Source organism: Capsicum annuum, chromosome 12 (assembly GCF_002878395.1).
Source record: "Capsicum annuum cultivar UCD-10X-F1 chromosome 12, UCD10Xv1.1, whole genome shotgun sequence".
NCBI classification, from domain to species: Eukaryota; Viridiplantae; Streptophyta; class Magnoliopsida; order Solanales; family Solanaceae; genus Capsicum; species Capsicum annuum.
The window spans coordinates 25,211,408-25,239,153 of NC_061122.1; the positions used below are offsets into that span (position 1 = coordinate 25,211,408).

The 27,746-nt window shown below is 31.8% G+C and overlaps 1 protein-coding gene and 1 pseudogene across 1 annotated transcript; one reads left to right on the forward strand and one right to left on the reverse strand.

Moving 5' to 3' along the window:
• LOC124889573 overlaps window positions 1-1,854 on the forward strand; it is a 9,057-nt pseudogene extending 7,203 nt beyond the window's left edge.
• A 20,021-nt stretch (window positions 1,855-21,875) lies between these two features.
• Window positions 21,876-26,501, reverse strand: LOC107851048 (glycosyltransferase BC10). Its single transcript, XM_016695939.2, has 2 exons — window positions 25,028-26,501; window positions 21,876-22,448 (listed from the first exon to the last, which is right to left on the reverse strand). Exon 1 carries the CDS (start codon window positions 26,068-26,070, stop codon window positions 25,039-25,041), a length of 1,032 nt encoding a protein of 343 aa, XP_016551425.1. The 5' UTR covers window positions 26,071-26,501; the 3' UTR covers window positions 21,876-22,448; window positions 25,028-25,038.
• Window positions 26,502-27,746: the final 1,245 nt, after the last annotated feature.

Here is a 27,746-nt window from a genome sequence, read left to right on the forward strand (position 1 = left end):
ATAGAATCCAGCTAAGAGTTTTAGCATTGATTTTTAGAGTTGTTCATTGTGTTTGAACTATTGATGTAATATTAGTTTCAGTGTGTTATAAACTGAATTAGGAGCTAGTCTTTGAGTTGGGGAAAACTCAGAGACTTTGGGAAAGCATACCTTGGGAGGTGTGTGTAGTTAGGAATTAGAGTTTATAATTACTAGTTGTTGAGTTATAGGGATTAGAGTTTATAATTTCTAGTTGTTGAGTTATAGGGATTAGAGTTTATAATTCCTATTTGTTGGTTACAATAGTTTTGTAATAAGTCGTTGTTGAGGCTCAGGATTATTTAGTGAAATTGGGATTAAATCTTGTAGAGGTACAGGTCGTGGCTTTTTACACCTTTTTGAGCTTGGTGTTTTCCACGTAAAAATCATTATGTTCTTTACTTTCTGTTTTACTGCTTTCTTGCAACACGTCAGGCAATCCGTTCCATCGATAAGCAATAGTTAGACGAAAATAAGATAATCAGTAGGGCACGAATTCTTAACAAGTATCGGCAATGAAGAAGGCATATGTTAGTTTACAAGAAACACATTGCCCTTGGGATCAGTATAAAATGCGTGTGGCTTACGTGCCTGTGGTATCTGAACTGCGAAAGCTTGGAGTGTTGAGGGAAAGATTTCATCGAAAATTGAAGCAAGAAGTGAAGTCGAAGGATATTGAGATTGATGATTTGAAAGAGAAGTTGAACATGGCAACGTTGGTTAGTAGCAGCAATAGTAGTGGGAAGAAAAGTAAGTCAAAACGAAGAGTTAGCTGTAGCAGTCAAGCTCAGGTTAATATGTTACCGGCACCTCATTTATTCGAAGCTACGGTGAATTCAGTTAAAGAAGCGTCAAAATCTTTCACAAGTTTGCTTCTGTCTTTGATGCGTTCTGCTCACTGAGACATTGCCGCAAAATACGGATTGGAATCTAATGTGAACCAAAAAATGTTCCAAGGATTCAATCATGAGACATTCTACATGGACGGAAGCTTATCATCACTGCTCCAGCCAGACCAACGCCGCCGCGAGTGTTTTACACAGTACAGGGATATGAAAGCAATGGATCCAATAAAACTTCTGGGAATTCTCCCAACTTGTAGTTTTAGGAACTTCTGTTTCACCATCCAAGGAGTCAGTTTTACCGGGAGTTTCTTGTGTTAGCAAAGGCTGTTTGGCTGCTGCATTTGCTGGCCTTTTCTTTGGATCCTCCACCAAGTCATTTCGAGGCGAGCAATGGATCGGAGTTTCACCTGAAGTACATGGAAAATATGCTGAAGTATTCCATTTCCATGGAGATAAGAGGGAGAATGGGTACGGGTTTGGTTGTCGGGTTTCCAATTAGTCCCGGGTTTAAGCTCGAAAATGGATCAATTGTCAAGGCTAGAGTCTATTTAGTCCCCAAAATGGGTTTTAAGTTTTTTGGATGGGGAGAATCCAACTCCTAGAAAAAGAATTCGTCAACCATATTTACATGATGAATACTTGAAAGAGTAACATATTCTTGTGATAGCCAGTCCATATTTGTTAGTTTTGATGATGCAAGTGTAGGTGTTCTCAGTGCTTCTACACTGCGATGGAGATGTCGGATCAATCCTACTTCCTACCTTCCCGCCAATCCAAGGTGATTGAACACTGCTGTTTTTCTTTTTTTATTTCAAAATCTGGTCAGGAAAAGAACTCCAAAAATGTGTTTTTCTCATTTTAGAAATTTGTTTTGCAGTTCAAGGGTGCATCCACTTGTTATCGCTGCATATCCATCTAATCCGAATCAGTTTACATTGGGACTAAACGAAGGTGCTGTAATTGCACTTGAGCCACTTGAGACTGAAGGCAAATGGGGAACCTTACCTCCAACAAAAAATGGTGCTGGGCCAAGCACTTCAGGTGCTGTAAATTCAGATCAACACCAGAGGTAGTGTTACCTCGCGGAAACATGCTGGCAGTTTTTGTTGAAAAGACAAGTGTATGTACTGCATCGCATTGTTTGTCAACATCTTTCCAAGCTTCTAGATTAGCCAGTGTAGTTATAGAAAAGCTGAATTTAGATTATGTAGAGAGTTTGTTTAGTGGAGTTACACCAGTTCACTGATGATAACTTGCGAACGTGTAAATGTAGTAGGGGTGTTTTTGCATCATTAATTTGGAAATCCGAATAGTTGGAGATGAAAAACAATTGTCTTTGATGGTTCTTTTTGGCTATACTAAAGAAGGATGATTTCCAAATTGTTTTGTTCCTTTTTACTGAGTGAGTATCTCAAAGTTTATTCTGAAAGTTAGATGTCCAACAATATCTGCTTCGGACTGATGCTACAAACTGATATTCAGACCATTCTTTCAATGCATTTCTTTTCAAGTAGTAAAAATGTGTGACTAAGTTGCTATCGCATTTCGACTGCAGATATATGGATATAGAATGTCACTATGGGCAGAGCACACGACAACTATAGAGCAATGTTTTGAGCGTCTAGAGAGTCTTGAATGCGTGAGACGGATGAGAGTATTTGGTGAACACAATTGGTTACAGTACACGGCTAATGAAGTCACTGAAATGAGAGGCCACCTTCTTAAGAATCCTGTTGAAGTTGATCGAACGGGTAAAGTTAAGTTGCTTCATGTTAAGTTTTTTCCCCTCATTCTAAGCTTGTGTGGGGATATTGTTCTATCCTTTCCCTTTTAACAGATATAGGTATGCCCGTGCGATGACGGGCCCAACACGTATAGTAGAATAAATATTATCATTGTTTTTGTAGAAAAGAGTCTGTGCAACGCCATTTCATGCATTAATGAATGAGCTCTGTATGTTCTTCTCTTCAGTGTCTTCTTTTTTAGGCTTATAAAGTTTTTGGTTTCTTTGGCAGATTGGTATCTTTTGTTTGCCCCCATCAGTTGTCATTCCACTACATGATCACCCTGGAATGACGGTTTTTAGTAAGCTTCTTTTTGGAGATATGCACATCAAGTCATATGACTGAGTGGATAACGACCCTACTGAACCAACTCCAATTGCTAATCCTTTAGATTGTAAGTTTCTTTAGCTGGAGATTGCTCCGTTTAACAGTTCTCTTATCTATTTGAAAAATGGCATGTGTAACACTTCTAGCCCTGTGATATAAAATAAGATCACTCAGAATTTTTAATATTAGGACAATAGCACGAAAGAACTTGGAAGTATGAAGAATATACACTGGGGCATAGTATAGCTGGTGTCTTGGTGTCATAAGTTGAAGAATTTTCCTTCTATGAGGAAATAGTATGTCTTGGTGTCTTGGTGTCTTGTCATAAGTTGAGTATTCAGTTTGTATAGATTATTTGGTTTTATGTTCTATTTTCTTGTATAACAGCATATCTGTAATTCAATTGCTCATGCAGAGAGATGAGAACTTTTGTGGAATCAGCTAATAGATCGTTATGAAGTTGAAGAGTAAACATGTTGGTTGGACCTCTCTGACACTAAAGTCATCTCGCTATCTAGAAGTGTACGACGTTCTTTTTGTCCATACAGATTCTTGCCGGTGTGCAATTTTTACCGTTTTTATTTTAGTACGATGACATTTCATTTAGCACATGTAAGAAATATACACACATTTTATTTAAATTATTGTCATGTCCAGTGTAACTTATCTATTAAATTGTGAATTTATGTTATTTGCATTCATTATTTGAGGCAAACGTATGAAGAATACATAGACTTCTATCACTGGGCCCGTGCTATCTAGTATATATATAAAAGAGAATCAAGACAATGTTGATGTGACGTATCTAAGAGGTCAACATTTGCATTCATCTTTTTTCTCATTTTTTTGAAAATTTTTACTCATTTTTTTGATGAAAACTGAAGAGAATGTTAGATATTAAATAATATGTTATGGATGTCCATGTAAATGTATCAAGACATTCTTGTAAAACAAGAAACACAAAGGCAATCTTGTAAGATAAGTTTTCCACTATATTGGCTTGGTGAAGAAGCTTGCTATCTTGTAAGATTTCTACTATATTGGCTTGGTGGAGAAGTTTTACAATTTGGCTATATATAGCTTTCTATTGTACATTGTAAGAGATAAGAAGAGTAATAAGAAAAGAACTACTACTATCTTCATTTTCTCTCTGTTAGTGTTATTACAATTAAATTTAATGTTCTGCTTTAATTATTTGATACGTTATCAGCATAGGCCTCTGCAAAAACTTTTCAACAATATTTAAAGGTTAGTATTTAATCTTCTTAAATAATGTCTAATATTTTCAAATGCGAATTTAGTGCCCTAGATATATCGAGCAAAACTTATATGTCCTGGGCACTAGATGCTGAAATACATTTAAATGCGATGGGTCTGGCAGACACCATAAAAAATGACAATAAGGCATCAAATCAAGACAAGGCCAAGGCTATGATATTTCTTCGCCATCATCTTGACGAAGGTTTGAAAATGAAATACCTCACGATTAAAGATCCCCTTATATTGTGGGAATAATTTAAAAGAAAGATATGACCACTTGAAGATGGTCATTCTTCCACAAGCACGTTATGAATGGACCCATTTGAGGTTACAAGATTTTTAAAATATAACTACTTATAATTCTGCAATGTTTATAATTAAATCGCAGTTTAATTTGTGCGGGAAAGATATCACAAATCACGACATGTTAGAGAAAACATTCTCTACTTTTTCCCCCTCGAGTATGCTCCTGCAGCAGCAGTACCGAGAAATGGGATTTAAAAAATATTCTGAATAGATCTCTCATCTTCTTGTTGCTGAACAACATAATGATCTTTTAATGAGAAATCATGAAACTCGACCTGTTGGTACTGCTCTATTTTCAGAAGTGAATGTTGCAAATTTTCACGCCCAACTAGGCATGAAAGAAGTCCTGACCCCAGTCGTGGTCATGGTCGAGGTCGAGGTCGTGGTCGTGGAAGGTATTTTAATCAGGGTGATCGTTTTGCAATAAATAATAACCCTTAGCACCAGCAGTGCAAAAAGAAGGGGGAATCTCCTGAAGCAGCACCAAGGATAAACTCTGAAAGTAAATGCTATCGATGTGGAGGAAAGGAGTACTGATCGCGTACCTGTCGTACGCCAAAGCATCTGGTAAAACTCTATGAAGCGTCCCTTAAGAAAGCAAAAAACGATATTGAAGCAAACTTCCTCTATGAAGATAATGTTGAGCCCATGGACTTGGAAGTTTCAAATTTCTTTATTGTTCCTGAAGAACATGTAAATCACCCTGTAGGTGATAATCATGAAATAGTCTAATTATGTTAATTTTCTATTAAAGTTGTATTAGTTTACTTTTCTGAAGAATGTTGTTAATTTTTTTTTATTTTCATTTTGAAGAATATGGATACTTCTCAAATTTTATTTGGATCACTAATCGATCGTGACGATATTTGTGTAATTGATAGTGGAACAACGCACGCAATACTTAAAGATGAAAAATACTTTTTTCACTTACTTAGAAGAAGAACAAATGTTACGACGATTTTTGTTAATTCAAAATTAATTGAAGGCTACGGAAGAGCTACTATATTTCTGCCTAAGGGGACAAAATTAGTTATAAAAGATGCATTGTTCTCTTCTAAATACCCAAGAAACTTATTGAGTTTTAAAGATATCCGCCGAAATGGATATCATGCTGAGACAATAAATGAAATGAATGCCAAATATCTTGGCATTACCAAGAATGTCTCAGGTCAAAAACAAATGTTGGAGAAATTACCAACTTTGTCTTTCGGTTTATACTATGCCAAAATTTGTACAGCTGAAGTACACTCTATCGTAAACCAGAAGCTTACTGATATAAATACATTTGTTCTCTGGCATGATCGATTAGACCATCCTGTCTCAATAATGATGAGACGAATTATTAAAAATTCAAAAGGGCATTCGTTAAAGAACCTTACAGCGGATGAATTTTCATGTGCTGCCTGTTATTAAGGCAAACTGATAACTAGTCCATCGCCACTGAAAGTTAGCGTCGAATCCCCTCAGTTTCTAGAACGTATACATGGGGATATATGTGGGCCTATTCACCCACCTAGTAGGACGTTTAGATATTTTATGGTCCTAATAGACAAATCTTCAAGATGGTCGCATGTGTGCCTCTTGTCATCTCGCAACCTGACAATTGCAAAATTATTGGCACAAATAATACGATTAAGGGCGCAGTTCTCAGATTATCCCATTAAGTCTATCCGCCTCAATAATGCTGGAGAATTTACATCCTAAGCTTTTGATGATTATTGTATGTCAGTTGGGATAAGAGTTGAACATCCTGTCGCTCATGTTCATACTCAAAATGGTCTTGCTGAGTCATTTATTAAGCGCCTACAATTGATAACAAGACCACTACTTATGAAAACGAAATTGCCCACTACTCTTTGGGGTCATCCTATCTTATATGCAGCATCACTTGTTCGTCTCAGGCCAACTCATTATAATAAGTACTCCCCATTACAATTGGTCCTGGGTCATGAGCCGAATATTTCCCATCTACAAATTTTTGTATGTGTTGTATATGTGCCAGTTGCACCACCTCCGCGTACTAAAATGGGCCCCCAGAGAAGGTTAGGAATATATGTTGGGTTTGAGTCACTCTCTATAATTCGCTACCTTGAACCATTGACAGGAGATTTATTTACTGCTCGATTTGCAGATTGTCGATTTGATAAAATAAATTTCCCGCAATTAGGGGGAGAAAAATGAGAACTTAAAAGAGAAATTGCATGAAAAGTTTTATCATTATCTCATTTTGATCCACGTACCTTTATATGTGAAAGTGAGATCCGGAAGATCATTCACTTACAAAAATTAGCAAATCAAATGCTAGATGCATTTACTGATTCGAAAAGGATAACCAAGTCACATATCCCTGCAGCGAATGTGCCTGTCCAAATTGAAGTTCCAAAAAAACCATCTTCTAATGTAATAGCTTCTAATCCCAAACACGCCTGAAGCATGGTAGGCCTTTGGGTTCAAAGGATAAAAATCCTAGAAAAAGGAGCCCGAAAATGATATAGATAATATTATAAAAGATTCTCCTGAAGAGACTCAAAATCTAATTAATCTTGATATTCCTGAAGAAATCAGCGATCCCGAGACTCAAGTGAATGAAGAACTTTCAATAAGTTCTACTAGTGATGGGGTAAATTTAGATAGATAAAAAATTATGGTGGATAATATTTTTGCATATAATGTTGCACTAAATATCATGCAAGACAATGAGGACCTTGAACCTCTAACTGTCGAAGATTGTCGACGAAGAAAAGATTGGCCAAAATGGCAAGAGATGATTCAATCTGAATTTAACTCACTTGCTAAATGAGAGGTTTTGGACCTGTAGTCCAAACCCCAGATGGCGTAAAACCAGTCGGCTATAAATGGGTTTTCGTACGTAAAAGTAATGAGAAAAATGAAATTGTAAAATACAAGGCTCGCCTTATTGCATAAAGATTCTCTCAAAGATGGATGCAATAACATTTCGATACCTCATCGATCTAGCTGTATATAAAAATCTTGAAATTCATCTAATGGATGTAGTTACAGCTTATATTTATGGTTCACTTGATAATGATATTTACATGAGAATCCCAGAAGGATTAAAAATACTTGAAGCATATAGTTCAAAGTCTCGACAATTATATTCAATCAGATTACTAAGATCGTTGTACGGTTTAAAACAATCAGGGCGTATGTGGTATAATCGCCTAAGTGAGTACTTGAAAAGTGAAGTATACATAAATGATGTCATTTGTCCTTGTATTTTCATTAAGAAAACGGTGTCAGGGTTTGTTATACCCGTTGTTTATGTGGATGATATAAATCTCATTGGGACTCCGGAAGAGGTCCAAAAGGCAATTGAATAGGAAAAAATACATAAAGTAGCATACTTAAGTATTAAATTACAAAAAAATAACAAAACTTTTATCAAATTACATTTTGTAGCATATGTATTTGTATGTATTTGTATTTTTGTAGCAACAGTTTGTAAAAATACAAAATACATATCGATCATAAGGGCAGTAAAAATCATATGTATTTGTATTTTTGTAGCAACAGTTTGCAAAAATACAACTTGCTATATTATGTAATTATAAAACTGTTGCTATGAAACTCATAATTAAGGAGATAAGTATGTTATTTCTGAATTTTGCCCAATTGAATATCTAAAGAAAGAATTTGAAATGAAAGATCTTGGAAAGACAAAACTTTGTCTTGATCTGCAAATTGAACATTTAGCATATGGGGTCTTCATTCATCAAACTGCCTATACCGAGAAGGTTTTGAAGAGATTTTATATGGACAAAACATATCTATTAAGTACTCCAATGGTTGTTCTATCACTCAAAGAGAGTAAAGATCCATTCCGACCTTTGGAAGAGGGTGAAAGATTTTTGGTCCCGAAATACCATATCTCAGTGTTATTGGTGCACTTATGTACCTCGCTAATGCTACAAGGTCGGATATAGCATTTTCTGTTAATTTGCTAGTAAGGTATAGTTCTTCACCTACGCGGAGACACTCGAACGGGATTAAGCATATATTGAGGTACCAAAAAGGGACTATTGATATGGGTTTATTTTATACTAACAAAGCTAGTCCAGATCTTATTGGCTTGGTGAAGAAGTTTACTATCTTGTAAGATAAGTTTTCCACTATATTGGCTTGGTGAAGAAGTTTGCTATCTTGTAAGATAAGTTTTCCATTATATTGTCTTGGTAGAGAAGTTTTGCAATTTGGGTATATATATAGCCTTCTATTGCACATTGTAAGAGATAAGAAGAGCAATAAGAAAAGAACTACTACTATCTTTATTTTCTCTCTGTTAGTGTTATTACAATTAAGTTTAATATTCTTCTTTAATTATTTAACAGATAATACATACATTAGAGAAACAATCCCAATAAAAATTGTCTGTTACACATGTTAAAACCCTTCTTTCCGTCTTTTCATTTTTCCCTCCTCTGCAACTACACAAGACAACTACAACCGATGACAAGAGACTACAGAGCACCTTGTCATATTTTCAAGGAGGATGTTGTTATCCAATTTATTAACCCCAAAGTTCAAGCATCAATTGCTGCAAACACATGGGCTGTTAGCGGTTCCCCCAAACAAAGAAATTACAGGATATTCTTCATCAGATTATTCACCAGCTGGGTCCTGATAATTTGGAGAACTTAAAGAAATTGGCTGAGCAGTTCCCAAAGTAGGCATATGGTGCTGCTGCAGGTACAGACTAAGTTGCAGGTGCTGTTGCAACACATGAAGATGATGATGGGGTACCAGAACTTATGGCTGGTGAAACTTTTGAAGCTGCTGCTGAGGAGGTTCACACTTCCTGAAGTTTTTCTTGAAATTTCCCTACTTTCAATGTTCTAATATCAGATTTTACCTTAGCTTTTGAGTGTTCTATTTCATGTCTATCTCAAAAGAATTCTTAAATGCGTTTAATAGTAAGTCACTCTTTGCCCTTAAAAAAAAATATTTACACATGTTACGACAACAGAAGCAGAGGAGTATCAAGAACCTCCTGAGGATACGAAATTATTCGTTGAGATTTACCTTTATGATGTAGATAGTGAAGGGTTGGCTCAACTTTTCCAACAGGCTGATGTTGTTGAGATTGCTGAGGTAATAATGGCTCACGTTTAAGCTTTTAAAAAAAAGATTGAAAAATTAGAGCTTTATTATTTATGGAACTGAATTATATTTTTTTATAGGTTATTGACAATAGGGAGACTGACAGAAGTCGTGGATTTAGGTTCGCGACGATGAGCACTGTCGAAGAAGCTGAGAAAGCTGTAGTGTTGTACAACCGTTATGTGAGTCATATTTGTCCTTTTTCTTTGATGGAACAATGATGAGATTATTCGATTGCTATTGCTTTGATTGAGCTGTAATTTAATTTATTGAAAGTAGATAAAGAACAGTTATGTTGAATCTGTGAGTTTTGTTGTTCGATCTGTTCTGTTACTAGCTGTCTGTTATTACTGTTAGTTTGTTATTTCTGTACAGCTATTACTTTCTTTATTGGGATTGTTTTGGACTGTCTACTTTAGCTGAGGGTCTGTCATAAACAATCTCTCTACATCCGAGCTATAAAAGGTAAGGTCTGCATACACTCTATCCTCGGCATACTACACTTTGTGGGACTACACCGGGATGTTGTTGTTAGTGACTTAGTGTTGTTGCTGAAAATAAGAACCCTCTCCCTATTTTGTCTGAAAAATAGTGCTATTAAGAATCTTTCAAGGTTAACTTTGCATTTGTAAATCAATGAAGGTTCAAGAGTCCTTTTGATGCTAAATTATTTTGATTCTCTAGTATCATGTATAATGTGAGTAAATACTCCTCTCAAGTTTGGAACAACCCGTTAAATTTAACAAAGAAAAATTCTACAGTGTCCAAGAGAGGAATGAACCTCTTGCAAATTTTCACACGAGCTTAAAATAAGTGTCTCCAAGTTTGGCATATGATCAAAATTAGGAGTTTTTGTTAACTCTACGCTGTCGCTGACATCCAAATGCTTCAAGCTAATCAAATTCTATTTTTATACTAAAAAGGAATATAAACCACAATGTTTCTCTGAAATATCAATAGAACATTGATCAAGTATTTTATTGACTCATAATAACAACAGGTAGATTATAACTGTGTTCCAACATTTGCTTTTTATAATTATTTAAAGAAATTACCACATAGATGAAAAGTACTTAAAATCTTTCTTCACTTCTAAATGTACATAATACATAAATTCCAATGTGTAGCGGAGATGAATTACAAAAACAAGTATTAGCATGTTTAAGTCCTTTTGTGTGTTGCATGCTAGATTTATTTGTTTTGTTTGCACCCACAAATAAATTTCTTTCCATCTTTGGTTCACCATTTATTTAACCCAAAAAGAAATATGCATCAGTTTTAATGTAGTTTAAATCATGAATCTCACCATATTTGGCATACTTTTAGGAAAAAATAGATGACGTATGAGTTGTTGGAGAGAAGAGAGAACATATGTTACATTTTGGATGAGTTTTGCACATTGAATCCATAAGTTTTAACGTATCAGTTTTCAGGTGAATGATAACCAGACAAATTGATGTGAATATGCATATAGAAAAGTCATCGAGCGATTAATTGTCGTGGACTGACCAAGGAAAAAATACTAGCATTTTGTTCTGTTGTAGAGAAATAGAGGGAGATCGCAAGTATACCTTTGATGTTTGCCAAAGTTTAGCAAGTTGCTAATTATTTGTTAAACGAAGCACAACGAGTTGTGATGGTTCAAAACTTTTGGACAATAAACGTGAAGGATACGACGACCAATCAAGAAATCGCAAGTTAGAAGGGAGATGAGTGATACCAAAATCTGAGTGAAAAGTTCAACTTTTAATTCTGAGTACCTATAAGCATTTCATCATCTTAATATCATGTTATAATTAACAGGATCATCTCTAAAATTGTAAACTTTTGGGATGCATAGGCTTTCCAACTTTTCTGTTTTCTGTAGAGAAAGAAACACATATTTATGTTAAATAAATAAAATGAATAGGAAAGCCTCAATAGAACAAAATTGCAATACTAAGAGATTATAAAATTATCAATATCGTCAAAATATTCCTTACCAACTTTCCAGCAAAAAGCTCATGAACATCCTTAGGAAGCCATATTCTGTTGTTTGTGTATTCTTCACTTGAGACATTCTCATCACCCATTTCTCTAATCAAATTATGCATCTCAAAAAATAATTTTGACCTGATAATAATGAGAACGACTATGTTGGACCAGCAACTTTGACAATTGTGTCATGCAGTATTTTTTCTGAAGAAATTTTATGTAGATATCAGAAAGGCATTGTGATTATTCAAAACTTGGGAAGATCCCAACAAATGTAGTAATCTACAAAATATTAGAACTAGGACATACAAAACAATATATTTTCAATTATTGTTCTCTGGCTAATCTTTTTGCTCTTTATGTAGTGTTGGATTTAGCTGCGTATAGTAGTAACTTTCAGTTAACAGGCTGATATATGTTCTCAGATAGTATAACTGTTCTAATGAAGGTGTCTTTTGTAGGTTCCAAATTCTCTATTTGATGTTGCTGGCATAATTTGTGGACAATTTGGAATCCCATTTTGAAAGTTCTTTTTTCACAACTTTGATTGGAAAAGCCTATCATTAGAACTCACATTTTTTCAAACTTGCATATTTATTTGACACGATTCTTATAGAGATGTGTTATTTGACTATCTTCTGCAGATCATGTTTATTATTTTTGTTTGCAACAATCAACTTCTTAATTTGGTGGACACCAGGTTGATTTGGATGCTTAGTCTTATACCTGGTATTAAAACCAGGTTACCCAAAATCATTGCTAAGCTCCATTCCATGAAAGACAAGTATATGGCTACCAAAACTCCTTCAACATCAAATATAAAGATAATAATTCATCTAATTATGTTTTTATATGCTTAAAGATTTCTGTTAGTGATATTTCCTAGGCTAAATTGAATAAATTATGTTTTGTTGATTCATTAGTTTATGGTGGTTTATCTTAATTTAAACTCATAATCTTTGTCAGGTGAACAAATGGGATTTCTCATTGGTTTCAGTTTGAAATGGTGTAGTTACAATCATGCTACTGAACTTTTTCGTTAAGATTGTAACTGCTACTGCACAACAATATTTGAAAAAATAGCAAGAAGAAGAATTTGCTGCTCTGAAGAACAAATCGTCTTGAGGGCAATCAGATAATCCTTTTCATTCTCATCGATTGTTTTATGAAGCTTTTCCTTTTTGCTATCTACCTTTGTCAAAAGGTTAGAATTAGGGTAATACGAAATGATTGGTGTCTTTGATGATTACGATAAAAAATACTTGGAGACTCGGCACCAGCAAGTCCATTTCAAAAATTTTGTACAAAAGAACTATAGTGTCACAAGTTCATTGACTATGTAACTTTAAGAAAAACATTATTTAGGGGTGCCAATGAAGTGTCATTATTGATAGAACAGGAAATTAAAAACTCATTATTGGGTAGATGCTCCAATATTTAGAAAGTGAAGATACCATTTTATGTATTTATAAATAGGCATGTGTTTTAAGTATAGCAATTATCAGTGCTCTGTCCCTCTCTCTTTTTATTTCCTCCGTTAATTCATTGATTCATGCAAGTCGTACTTGACGTGGACAAAAAAATGTATTGTGATGTGTGCTAGAATCTTTATATGTATCATTGTCCTAAGTTCTTCAATGTTTTGTGGTCGCTGTTGTCGTGTTTTCACTCAAAATCTTTTCTTGTACCATCTCCTCCATTGGCACTCTGATCATGGTCATTCATAGATAGTCAGACACATTTAGCAAGGGCTATTGATAGATGCAGCTTTGAGATAGAAAAGTTCCTGGACACTTTTGTTATGAAGGAAAGCCTTGGGACAATAGTAAACTTGTCTCTTTAATGTTTGAGCCGTGTATAAGCCACTAATGCTCATGTCAAGGTAGGTGTTATGTGACCTATAGGCTACCCTTCGGGTCATCATGGTCGGTATATTAGATCCAACATCATCTATGGAATAAGTCACCGATGCTTATGTTAGCGTAGATTCTGTTTGATATATACATTACGACATTAACTCATCATGGTGGGCACATCACATTCAACATCAGCAATGGAATAAGCTACTGATGCTTGTATCGCCATTGTGATGGGCATATCACATCCTCTTAGGGTGCCATCTTTCTTTAGATCCTGTGTGAATGCGAAATACTTCACATCCTCTTGAGGTTCTTATGTTTATTTAATTTTATGACTCACCCATCTTTGTTTGACCCTTCACCTATTTATCTCCCTTTCTCAATATTTGTTTTCAAGCTTGACCATCAAGTTCATGGCCATATACCCCTTGACGGCTATACAATTAAAAGATCTGTTGGGGATAATAACATATCATAAGGCACATGTACAAATGTAGGATGAGCTCATCCGGTCATGTTAGTTCGACCATTTATTTGATGCAAAGCGCGGACCAGCTATACATAATACTAAATTATACACTAACTAATTTTATGTCATAAGAATAAGGTATACTTTGAGATCTTGAAATAAGTATCTACACCAACATTTTCATTAAGTTTATTTCATAAATAAAAAAAAGGTAGAAAATTGATACAAGCAAAGTAAAGAAAGTGGAACTCCTAAGGAGAAGAGCATCTAGGCTCAATGGCACTAGGATCATCCCCATTTCCTTCACTGCGTCCTAATACAATTTTGTTTGTGAACATATTTAGTTGCCTCTAACTATATATGTTATTTCTTATCTATCTCTTCTCAAAAACAAAATTAAATATATTTAGACGACCATAAGTTCTTAAAAGAGTAAAAATTATGAGAAAACTAAAAAAAATAATTAATTTAAATAATGCAATTAAATTTAATATATCTCAGTTTGGAAACTTTAAAAAATCATAACATTCTTAATACTTGAATATTAGAAAAAATTATAAACGGGGAAGAAAAGATGGATGTTATACAAATTTTATAAAAATAAAAAAATAAACTTTCCATTGAAATTTTTATAGTTGTTATTCATGAAATTAATGTTATATGATAAGATTACAAATTATTTTAATAACACTTAAGATTATAAGTTTATCTCACTTCTTTTATGGAATATAATATTTATTTTAAGATTAAATAGCAAAATAAGATATAAAAATCAACAGTTAAGAGAGATAAAAGAATTAAAAAAAGAAGCAAACAACACCTTGAAAATACTATGATATAAAGAAACAACTCATAATATTATGATTGAAAATTATAAAAAATAAATATTTAATTATAAACTTATGACAATATTTCTTTAATAATAATAATTCTTTACCGGCCACACGATGTATCCCTAGTATATTATAATGCAATAAGCAAACGAATTGAAAGATGTTATTGAGTGTAGTATCATTGTTGCGATGAAAATCAAATGGATACGAGTATGGGACAGAGGTATACTTATAGTTTAGACTTTGGGTAACATCTTCAACTGTCACATCTCATCAGGGGCGGCTCGACTTTATTAGAAAAAAGGCGACCGTCTTAAGCTACCAAATTTGAGGGGCTTCATTTTTAAACAATAATAGATTATTATTTTTTTGAGAAAATTAATAATATTATTTGATGAAAAAATAATTTTTTTATATAAAAAGAAAGAATTATTTAAAAAGTTTGATACATCTAGAGTATTATGTCTCAACAAAGACTAATGCATTGATTATATTATTAAGGATTATAAATTTTTTAAAATAGACTTTATTAAAAAAAAATAAAAACAATTAAGGTCTCCGTTCGATTTTGGCGTTAGGCCACCTAAATGCTTGAGCCGCCCCTGCGTGTCATCTTCTGATACGTCCAAATATCGAACTCGAGCTTTGATTCATAAAAAATTCACAAGTAGTCTTGCGTGAAAGAAAGACACTTATCACCCTATTTCTTTTAATGAACATTCTTAATCGTCTTTAAAAAATTTTATAAACCTTTTTGGCATGTCAAACGATGGATTTTTTGCTCAGACTTAATCCTAAGAGACCGGCATAAAAGAAGTTGGAAGCAAATGTGAAATTCCAAATTTAATACTTTAACGTTTCGCTTTTTGAGAGTCAAATTGTATAAATTTTGACCTCCAATACATATTTTTTCATCATATTAATATGAAAAAAATTACAAAATATATCATTTTTTTTTGTATAATTTCTAAACATCTAAATATTAAATTAATGTATTTTAATTTAATTTTGAAATTGAGTCATATTGAGTGACAAGTAAAAATCAAAAGAGAAAGTAAGTTCCCTATTTGGGAAATTGGCAAGTTGCGTGAACTGTTCAATATGTTTTGAGAGTCAAATATAAGATAGAGTAATTGATAATTTTTTATTCCTCTTGGCTCTTCTTTTGCCCAATTCTATCAATTTTTTTTTATTTTTTGATTAAATTCTATCAAATTAGACCTGGAGATGAGATAAGAGCTCCTTTTTATAAATTATAAATAAATAAATTCTTTTAGTGTCTTTTGTTGTATTATATATTTCGTTTTCCTCACATAAAATATTGAAATACCGGTCACCCTTAATTTATTGCTATGTTTCTATCACTCAGAAGTCAGAACTTCTAACAACAACTCCTTCTTTTAATATTTTTGTTTAGTGTGAAAGTCATCTTAATTAATCACTTACTTTCCGTCCGTTTTTACATATTCATTATTATCTTATTAATTATTGCATCATTTTCTAAATATAATAAATTTATTATTTAAAAAATATATTAATTAATGAATAATACTTAATAATAAATATAAAATGATAAATTATTTATTGATTTCGTAAACAATTAAATATTGACGCAGGAGGTAAATCTTACACAAATGAAGTGCCGGCTTTAGCATAAGTCACCTACTAAAGTAAAGGCTTTATGCCTCACATTTTATCCTTTTTTTAGGTTAGATGACTTGTTCTTTAAAAAAAATGAGTATTTCAAATTGTAAAAAGGTACAATATATTTATTTTTTGAAGAAAAAAAAAAAGTAAAGGAAAATTTTGTTTCAATGATTTGAGTATAAGGAGTTGTTTGGTGTGAGGTAGGGATAAATAGTCCTGCAGTAAAATAAAGGACTATTTTATTCTATGTTTGGTGTGAGATATTAGTTAGTATCGAGATTAATTATCCACCATTTACACCATAGTGATGGTAAGTTATCCCATACACATGGTAGGATAACTAATCTCAAAATAACTAATTCTAAAATTAATTATCTTGAAATAACTCTTGAAATTAATTTTTTTTTTTAATTAAGTACCTCCAACTAAAAAAGGAACAATTTGAACAAATGATGTTGGGATTCAAAGAACTGACAAATGATTAGGAAATATACATGGCAAAAGTTTTCGAAATTTCAAACCCAGCTAATGATTCCCTATGTTCAAAATTATAAAAGTTGAAAACCAAATAAAACTTATGGAGTTCAAATTTAAAATTCAAAGAACAATTCAGGGGATTTAACCTTTATTATAAGTTCTTTTGTGCTTTATAAATAGAAGTTTTATTCAAATTGTATTTCTACAATTAAAGTGTTGAGTGTGTGACTATTTTCCTTTTACTTTTTAACCATTGACTAAAAACCTCCAAGTAGGTACTAAAACTAGTCAGTCCACCTATTTTACTTGTTTAGATAGAATAGGAATTAAACAATTAAGTCAATGATTTGAAACAAATTAATAAGATGGGATAAGGATTTGTACAAATATCACAAGCCACATCAAATTAGTCTCCTAAACTAAAAGTCTAAAATAATACTAGATTAAATTAAGAAAAAATTAGAGAAAGTGAAAAACGTAAGACTATAATTACAATAAATAACAATACTTTTTAAAAATTACATTTTATAGCAAAAGTGACATTTTTTTGTCCATTAACTCTACACATGCATGTTTACTCTTTTTTTTTTTTTTTTTACTTATTTTCACTCTATTATTTTACCTCTCTCCAATTTACCCCAAAAAATAAATTTCACAAAAATCATTCTTTTTTATTTCACATAGATTAGTAGATTCCTAAATTAGTAGATTTATTTTACATAAATTACTTTTAATTAAATTAGTAAATTTCTTTTTCAAATCAAACTCAAATCTGAAGATTATTATCTTTATTGATCTTCAAAATTTTAAAATAAAGCATCATTATTATTTTTTTCTCTCTTATATCTCTAACTTTTTTCTTGTTAGTTTTTTTTTCATCTTTTATTTATCGTTTTATTTTTTCTATTTTTGATTTCTTTTTCTTTTTCATTTTTTTCAATCAACTTTATTTTCTCTCTTCTATTTATCTTCTTTTTCGTTTTTTCTTTATTTTTTTCGTTTTCTTATTTTTTTTCCTTTCTCATTTTTTTTCTATTCCTATTTTCGTTTTCATCTTTTTTCTATTTTTTATTTATTTTTCTTTTAATTTTACCTTTCTATTTCTCTTTTTTCTTTTTTTTTTTTTCTCTTTTTAACTTCTTTTTCCGGATGCTTTATTTGAAATTTAATCACAGGTATTGAGAGAAAAAGAATATTAATAATATTTTATTTTAAAATTTTGAAGATATTTGTATTTATATTTTTATTAGCTTATAGGTCATGTGAAGTATATGTATTTTTTATACACATATTGTTATGTTGATATATTTTTTTAGAGGGTATCATATATATTTTTTTAGTTTTTTGTTAATGCTCATGATATGTATTATGTATTTTTTGATTTAGTTATATGTAAATGTATATAGTTATAGTTGTTACTGTTTAAGATGTGCATTTGTATTTATTGTTTTATATGAGTCACATTTGTATTTCGCAAATACATATGAAGATATATATTATAGTTGTGTTCGTTAATGTTTGATATGAATCTAATATGTATTTCGTAAATGCATATCAGAGTCATATTTGTATTTTTTATATGATAATATTCATATGGATCAGACATATATTTTGTAAATACATATGCAGAGCTATATGTATTTTTTGTAATTTAATATGTATTATGTAAAAGAAAACATATGCATACTATGTATCTCGTATTTTTTTTTCAAGCACATGTAATAATATAGATTTATGTCATTATTTTACTTTATGGGTGTCGTTTGATCATATATTCATAGCAAGAGTGTTTTCAAGGTTTACACCACATATAGGATGTCACACAGTCAATAATAGTGAAGAAAGTATCAAGGCGATGTTATCAAAGGAGCAGTAAAAGAATTTTTTGTCATAAAAATATTTGTGGCGTCTGCATGAAGAAGAAGAACTATGTAGTTCAAGCGCAATTAGACAGATGTACTATACCAAAAATGTATTTTATATATACAAATGCACATTCATATATATTTTTGTACGGTGTTGAATTTATTTTTGAACTGTTTTATTTCATTTTAGAGAGTAACATATGTACTTATTTGTATTTTTTACTGTTTAAGATATGTATCATGTATTTTTTGATTACTTATATGTATATGTCTATAGTTATCCTTTTTGTTGTAGAGATTTTATGTCCTATATATTTATATATACAAATGAGTCAGATATGTATTTCTGTAAATACATATGTATATATATATATATATATATATATATGTACGTTTTGTACTGTAAATACACATGCAGATTTGTATGTCCATTTATTTTGTACATATTTTTGAATATGTTTTGTGATTTAGATATTCGTCTTTTAAAAATAAAAGATAGAGATAGAAAAGTAAAAGAATGAAAAAAAAATCAAAAAGAAAGAAGTGAAAAAGAAAAAAAAAAGAAATAAAATTTAGAAATAGAAGTGTAAAAATAAAAGCGATTTTTTTTCAAAAAAAAAATAGAAACAAAGAAGAAAAAGCGAAAATAGGAAAAGAAAAAAATATGAGAAAGGGAAAAAAATCAGAAAACGAAAAAGAAAAAAATAAAGGAAAAAACGAAAAAAGAAAAAAGAGAGAAGAAAAATAGAAAAGAGAAAACAAAGTGGAATGAAAAAGAAAAAGATATCAAAATAAAAATAAAGTGATAAAAAAAAAATGAAAAGAACCTAACATGATTTTTTTTTTTACGATCACGAAGATAATTATCTTCAGATTTGAGTTTGATTTGGAAAAAATATCTACTAATTTAAATAAGATTAATTTATTAAAAAGGAATCTCCTGCTTTAAATAAGAGCAATTTATGAAAAAGAATTTACTGCTTTAAATACATGACATAATTATTCCTTATTTAACTCAACTGATTTGAGTAAAAGAAGGACAGTAAATTTTATTGTATATATATTTTAATAGCAATACTTTTATAAAATATAAAATACAAGTTGCTATTTTAGATAATTATGAAACAATTGTTATGAAACTACAAATTATGAGCTTAAATTTGCTATTTGTGAAATTTTTTCCCTTTAAATTAATACTGGTCTAAGAGGATATAATTACAAGTTTGGCTTAAAAACGTGTACCTCTTATTTGAATTAGTACAATAGATTTTCTTTTAGAAATTGGCTGGTAACAATTAAGAAATGAGAATGAAAGATTGGTTTTATGGCCAATCCATATCACTGGACCAATTGGTTTTGTAGACAAATGTTTTCAGGAAAAATGTAAAATTTCCTAAATAAATAAAATTTGTCATATAAAAAACGTGCATAATGATATGGACATGCCATATATCGACAAAAGTCGATTATATAGGTGATGTGGAGGTCATGTAAAATAGTTTTTCCATGTGTAATATATCATTTATGATGATGATATTGAAAACTATGATACGATTAAAAGAAATTAATACAATGTTTTTTGGTGTTTGATTTCTTAAAATATTATAGTATAAGATTAAACCTACATTTGGTAGAATTTGATTTTACTTTTTTCCATTTTGATTACTGAAAAGAGTATCAAAGTTGGATGTATGAAATGGAGAATGCATTGTCCCGTGTGATAAGAGTATACCATCAAAATTTAAGGTAAGTTTCATAAAGTGGTTGTTGAGCAAAGTTGTTTGGGTGGTGCTGGTCGATCAAGAGCTCGGAATTCAAAAATATGAGGATGTTGAGATGGATGTGTAGACATATTAGGAGAGGATTAGAAACAAAGTCAGTTGAGAAAAGGTGAGAATGATCTCTATTGTGAAAAAAATGAGGGAGACGATACCGGGATGATTCACATATGTGAAGGGAAGAAGCATAAATGTCTGAGTGAGGAAATATGAGAGATTGAATATGCTGAAATGAAGAGAGATAAAAATAGGTCAAAAAAGTATTGAAAAAAGTGATTAGTAGGTAGTCGAGCATTGTATTATTTCTTGTTATTATTGAGTTATATGGCGTTGTTGCATTATAATGCTCTACTATTTTCTACCTAACTTCTTCGCTAAACAATTTATTTACCTATACAAAATAGCGGTGAAACTCCACTCGTAAAATTACATTAACTTCATTGTTGTTTATTTGTTGTAATTATTATTTTTCTATTTTTTTATTCGATTTTCAGTTAGCTCAGTTTCGATAATTCAACAGCTATTGAATTATAAATAGCGCTAATAAATAGAATTACGCCTCGCAGTCATATTTGGTCCCGATCTCAACTTGTTGCCATGCATGGGTCAATTCTATCCCTCTTTTATTTCACATTCAATTATTCATTGGGCCAACTTTTTGGGCTCTTGTTAATAGACTGAAATGTCTTTTACATAAAAGTTGAATTGAGAAAAACAACCAACGCATTTTACGATGCATTTGGTGTGGACGAAAATATTTCCGTGAAATGCAAGTGGATTTTTACTTTGTTTTTTGGGTTTGATATGTAAATAGAAAAAGAAAAGTAGTTCCTTTTATAGCAAATTATATTTATATATATTTAAATAAAATATTGCTATATAAATACATATACAAATACATATCTATTTATGTAAATACATATGCACAACTAAAAAATACATATCCTTTTATTACGATAAAGTAAGTAAAATATTGTTACTTTTGCTGTGAGTTATAATTTTAAAAAAATATTATTATATATTATAAATATAATCTTAAAGATGATAATTTCTGTAATTTTTTCAATAAAAAATATTGATCTCACAAATCTATATACTTATCACCTAGTGGCTAGAGCTAGTACATAAAAAACCACGACAATCTGATCAGAGTAACATTAATGTCTAATCAAATTGTCCCTATAATCTAGAAAATACTGTGAGAGATGGGGTTGCAGCATTTTTCCTACTTCTACATTAAGGAAATTTCCTCATTTTTGAAATATTTATTTTCTTAAAAATAAATGTTTTAAAAAAAAATTTGACCAATCAAACATGAAAAACGAGAACTCTTCCATAGTGTTGCTCTTCTCTGGATCAGGATAAGTATGAAAATATACCAAACACACCCTTGAAGCGTGAATCGAAGCAAAAACAAGTGTAACACCACATTAACACGACGAAAGCTATAAAAACAAAGAAATCAACAGAAGAAGGGGAGCAAATGGGAGACTATTCTTCTATCGCCAGCTTGACGAACTAAAGCTCTCGTAACCCGTGATCCCCTCATCACGTGGCAACAACTATACCAGGTACTTCTAAAGCTTCCCTTCAAACAAAAGAAGGGGGAAAGAGGAAAAAAGAGCAATGAGCCATTTGCTACTTTTTGCTCTTTATATTTTCCACCAAATTCCCTTCTTGAAAACAAACTCCACTCTAAGCCCACACCCCCTTTTTTTTTTTTCTCTTTTTTTGGTTTTGACAATTATTTCACACCTATCATGTCCCGCTTTTCTGTACATAGGACCATCAAAACACCCAACATGTTTATTTGTTTATTCCAACAAAAGAGCTTTTGGCTTGCAACTCTGTCTCTACATGCTTCAAATACAAAAGATTCGAACCCCACCTGCAAAAACATTTTTAAATATGTTAAAAGAGTCAAAACTTGTTGAGATCTAATCTACCCACATAATTCAAAACAAAAAGGTATTCAACCAGACAAGACACATTGATCAACATAATCTATTAAACCATTCTAAAAGTTGATGGTTGAATTACTTTATGTTTCGACTATTTCACCGAATACCTATTCTAAAAGGTTATGTCTGAATTAAATTAAGTCTCGACGGAATTAAATTAGATTATGTCTCGACTATTTCACTGAATACCTATCATCTCATACCAACATATTAAAACACCAATGTTTGTCTGAGTCCCACATCAGCGTTTTAACGGTGTGATGATCTCTCTGTGGTTTTGAACAATCCTCAACTCATAAATGAACCTTTCTGATTGAACTGTCCATCAAGATTAAAGAAAAGAAGTCCCCCAATTTTTTGTTGTCTCTTCAAATTTGAACCAAATTCTATAGTGATTTTCACCCTTCGAACAAATTCCATCATCTAAAAGCGTCATTAACCGAAAGTTGAAGCATCTTTCCCTTAATTTATATTATGATTGTCCTCCCAGTCAAAAGAAACACACCAAACACAACGAAAAGAACAACATAACAAAATAATGACACAGATTTGAACAGGCACCACTAAAGTATTATCCAATTAGTTACACATGATGTTGACTAATAAACTTAAAAAGTCTAAATATTATTGGCTTGCTAGGAAACTCGAAAATTACAAAAATACATGAGCTAATAAACTATTCCCTCCATCCATTTTAGTTGGGAAAATTCCATTTTACACTGCAGTGATTAAGGAATCATAAATTGAATGATTAAGTTTACTACTTTATCCATTATCCATATTAGTGATGCTCATTAGGCATAAAAATAGACATAAGAATTGTAATTATTCACGTTTAATCTATACTATTAATTACAGGGGTAAAATGAAAAATCGTAAGTAATCAACTTACATGGAACATTTATTACCAACTAAAATGGGAGGTAGGGGGGTAAAGATTGAAATTTTGATTTTTGAACATCTAGAATTAACTAAAGACGCATTTTCAGGCAACTTTCTCCACCACCTTGTAACAAACAATTCCAACTCATAAGGATAAAATAATGTTAATCATAACGACAGTTCTAAAATTATGGCTTCTTATCCGGCTGTCCTTATTCATCACCACAACCTTTTTTTATTTTTTTTTAATAATCGAAAAATTTCAAATTTCAATGGCACCATCGTTCCAAATAGAGAAAATACATACTTACCCTCTTGATCTTGTCCGAATTTAAAAAAAACACCTAAACTTTAATTTTGACCTATTACCCCACGATTCTTCTTTATTTCGTTGCAAACACACCATTTTGATCCCCTACGTGTACACAAGCTCCATAGACACGTGAAAGGGCTCAAATTTGACTTTTTTGACCAATAAAAAGGTGTTACGTGTAAATAATTAATATATAATTTATATTTTTCTAAACGAAAAATTTAATATTTATTTATTTATTTAAATCACCCTCCCCTCCCTCCAACCCACCCTTTCTTCTTCAACACCTTCAACACTATTAAAGCTTTATTGAAGTTTATTTTTTTAAATATCATTAAAGCTCCATTAAAGCACAACACAATGTTTTCTTCAACACAATATCTTCTTTAACACCATTAAAACTCCTCCATTAAAGCTTTTTTAAAACAAAAAAATCTTTAAAAACTCCATTAAAATTCCTCCACTAAAGTTCATTTAATTATCTTTAAAACTCAATTTAATCATTTAACTATCCTTAAAACTCAATTCAATCATAAAATAATTTTTTCAATTGATTTGAACAAAAAGAAAAAAAAAATATGGATGGGAAGAGGTTTTGACAGAGTGAGGGGTTAGGGGAAGATGCAGGGTGGGGTGTTGAATGGGGGTGGGGTGGAGGGGAGGTGCTGGACGTCGAGGGAGGGGGTTCTGGATGGGTGGGGTGGGATGTTGAATTAAAAAAAGTAAAATTTTATTAAAAAAATAAAAAAAAATAAAAATTAAACGTATTTGACACGTGGCAGTATTTGATTGATGCATGTGTTCACTCTCTTTGTTGTGTGAGAGATTCAGCGAAAAATGATGTGTTTGTAATGGATTAAGTAAGAATCGTGAGATAATAGTTTAAATTAGAATCGTGAGGTAATAGGTCAAATTTAAAATTTAGGTATTTTTTTTGAAAATGTCGACCAACATCAGTCGGGTAATTAATTATGTATTTTCTCTTCCAAATATCAAACATTTATTTTTACATAAAAAAGATTGGAATCTTGATGTACGGCTAATCCACACATCTACGAACATCTCAACATATACCTGCAAATAATAATTATAAGAAACCTTACCTCGACTATTCCACTATTCCTCTTACTTGTACTTTATTACTTAACACGTATTCTCACACAGTTAAAAACTAATGAAGTCTCTAAACCAATTGAGCCATTGCCAAAAATAAAGTACCATGGTTTAAAACTATAAGCTAGTAGCAAGCAAAAAAAAAAAAGGGGACAAAATTTTCAAGAATAAGGTAACAAGTGGGTAAAAGATACTTACCCGACCCGATTTTAATCCCGGAAAATGATCTTATCCGCTATGTCCATCAACGGTTTCAAACAATCCGGCGAAAATTTCCTCGCAAACATATGTGAATACGTGTTATTTGATTCCCGGAGCTCGTGAATGAGCTCCGGAGAAATTTCAGACGGGTAATAAGTGTGCGGGTGCCCGTCCACACTACCCGTCCAGTTGACCCGAGTGAGTGTATAATGTGTACACCCATTCGGATCCTCCAGGGATAATAGGGTTGGAAAATAATGCTCTTCCGGGTAACACGAGTCCTCATTCAAACAAGGCAATTTAAACTTCCGCCATAACTTCCTATCCCGGATAACTAACCGGGCATGGTTCCGGGTCAGTACAAAGAACTGTGACCCGACCCGGAACGAATCAAAAGGTACTTCCGGTAACATAACCGATTCCCCTCTAGCAATATACCGATCCCATAACTGCGGCTCGTCGGAGAGAATTTCAATGAAGCTCTTGTACTTGGATGAGAAGAGCGATTTGTACACAAAGTTGAAAGAGTGCAAAGGTATACAGTTTTGCGAAACGACTGCGAAGTACGAATTCAAAGGATCGTCGATAATCGCCGTGGCAAGAAGGCGACGAGCGGCGGAGATGAGTGAAGGAGAAGCACGTTCAGTTTTCTTAGCCGGAATAAAACGGCCATCGAAAACTCCCCCAGGAGAGGCAACATCTGCTGTCGGATCTGCATGGATGTAAATGTTGAACAAATCTCCATGACCGGAGAAGAACCGCTCCCAGAGAGGGGCGAAATGGAGATCGGTATTCGTAAGGAACAGAAACGCAATTTTCTTGCGTTGATTAGTGGTACCAAGGCGGGAAACAACGCTAATACCACCCCAGTTGTGACGTTTGTGTGCGTAATCCAGAGTTGCAGCACGATGTAATAGAGCAATGTCATCAACATCAATTTCTGGATGTCTATTATGCACGAAGATCTTTGGGCCATAGAGGAAAATCAGTGGAGAAGACAATACAAGTGCAAATGACAGAACTAAAGGTGTGTTAAACATGGTAGTAATAACTATGCAACCAAACTTCAAGAAAAATAAATACACAATCAGCAACAAAATTGAACAATTTATTCACCAAATCTATGCTTTAACTGAATTTGGAGAGTAATACTCTGAATGTGGGGTGATAATAATAGTTGTGAGAAGGTTGAGAAGAATGAGGAGGATGAAAGAGGAAAGTAATGTGAAATAGGTAATAAGAGCTAGAGAAGGAAAGGTGGAGGTGTTATCATGGTGAATTAGGATAGGGATTGCATACGCAGTGTTTGGTTTAGTAGGAGTATTATATTATAAAAAGAAGACGACAATTTTGGGTGATTTTTTCTTGTGGATTACTATCCTATGTGATCGGTTGCATGTAATGCCATGTGTTGCTTTAGGAGTTTCTCTTTTGCTTTGGTGTCTTAGCCCTCGTTAAAATCGGGATTGGCTGCTGCCGTTACTCCTTCTCTCCATTTTCTCAAGTACATAATTGGATGATTAACCGTATAAAAATTAAATCGATCGATAAATCAAATCGATAAAAATATTATTGAGTTATTGATATTGGGTTATTGAGTTAATAATTTTTTATTAATTTTATAAAAAAATTTATTGAGTAAATGATTCGATATCGATTTTAACTTATTGGGTTATCGATTAAATCGATAACTCAATAAAGATACACTAAGTTATTATTTTTATCCCTATTTATGTTATATATTTAAATATATATCTCTATATCTATCTATCTCTCTATATAAAGAGATATGTGTATGTATATAGATTATATATATTACTAATTCATAATTTAGTGATTCACAAAGTATTAACCTATTCAGGGCAACAAAAACACAATATAAAGTTCGATTATTATCGTAACAAAAATTTTGAAGAATTTATAGCTTCCAACAATTAGGATTCAGTTTTTTTCCTAACTCATATTCAGTTCAAGTTTGAAGATTCTTGTAAATTAAAATACATTGCGTAGGTTTTGGCGGTAATTAAGATTTTATTTTTTTATGTTAGTTGTTACTATTTCTATTTATTAGTATTTTCTTATTGGTTAAATTGAAAACTGAACCATTAAGGACCAAAAATCGAGAAACTGATAAGAAAATATCTTATTGGTTGGTTATTAGTTTTACATATTTAAAAATCAAAAATCGATAAATCGAACCAATTACATGTAAAATCGAACCGAACCGACCGATGCACACCCCTATATATGTCTATTTAATTATTAAAAAATTAGATTAATTTAATTTAATTAATATTTTAACCATAATTAAAAGAATAGATTTTTAAAAAATACTCTAATTATGGTAAAAAAAAAATTATTTCTCCATCAATTTTGACACCCATAAACATCATTAATAATTTTATTTTATAATTCTTTTTTTACCTCCAAACATCAACTACGCATCACTTCATCAATGATCCCCAAATATCAAAAACATTATATTTAACATTAACATTAGTTCTTCATTGAAAAAAAATTGAAATTTGTAGGACTTCTCTTCCTATTTTTATGTTATAGAGTCATTAATTAATAAAATTTTCCTTTGTTTGGTTTCTTATCTCTTCTTTCTTTTTGAGCATTACTAAATATGTCCAACAATTGCTTTACTGAAGATGATGGCAAAATTAATCGTTTCTTGAGGCAAAACAGCAAAGCGTCTCCATTCGGATTGGAT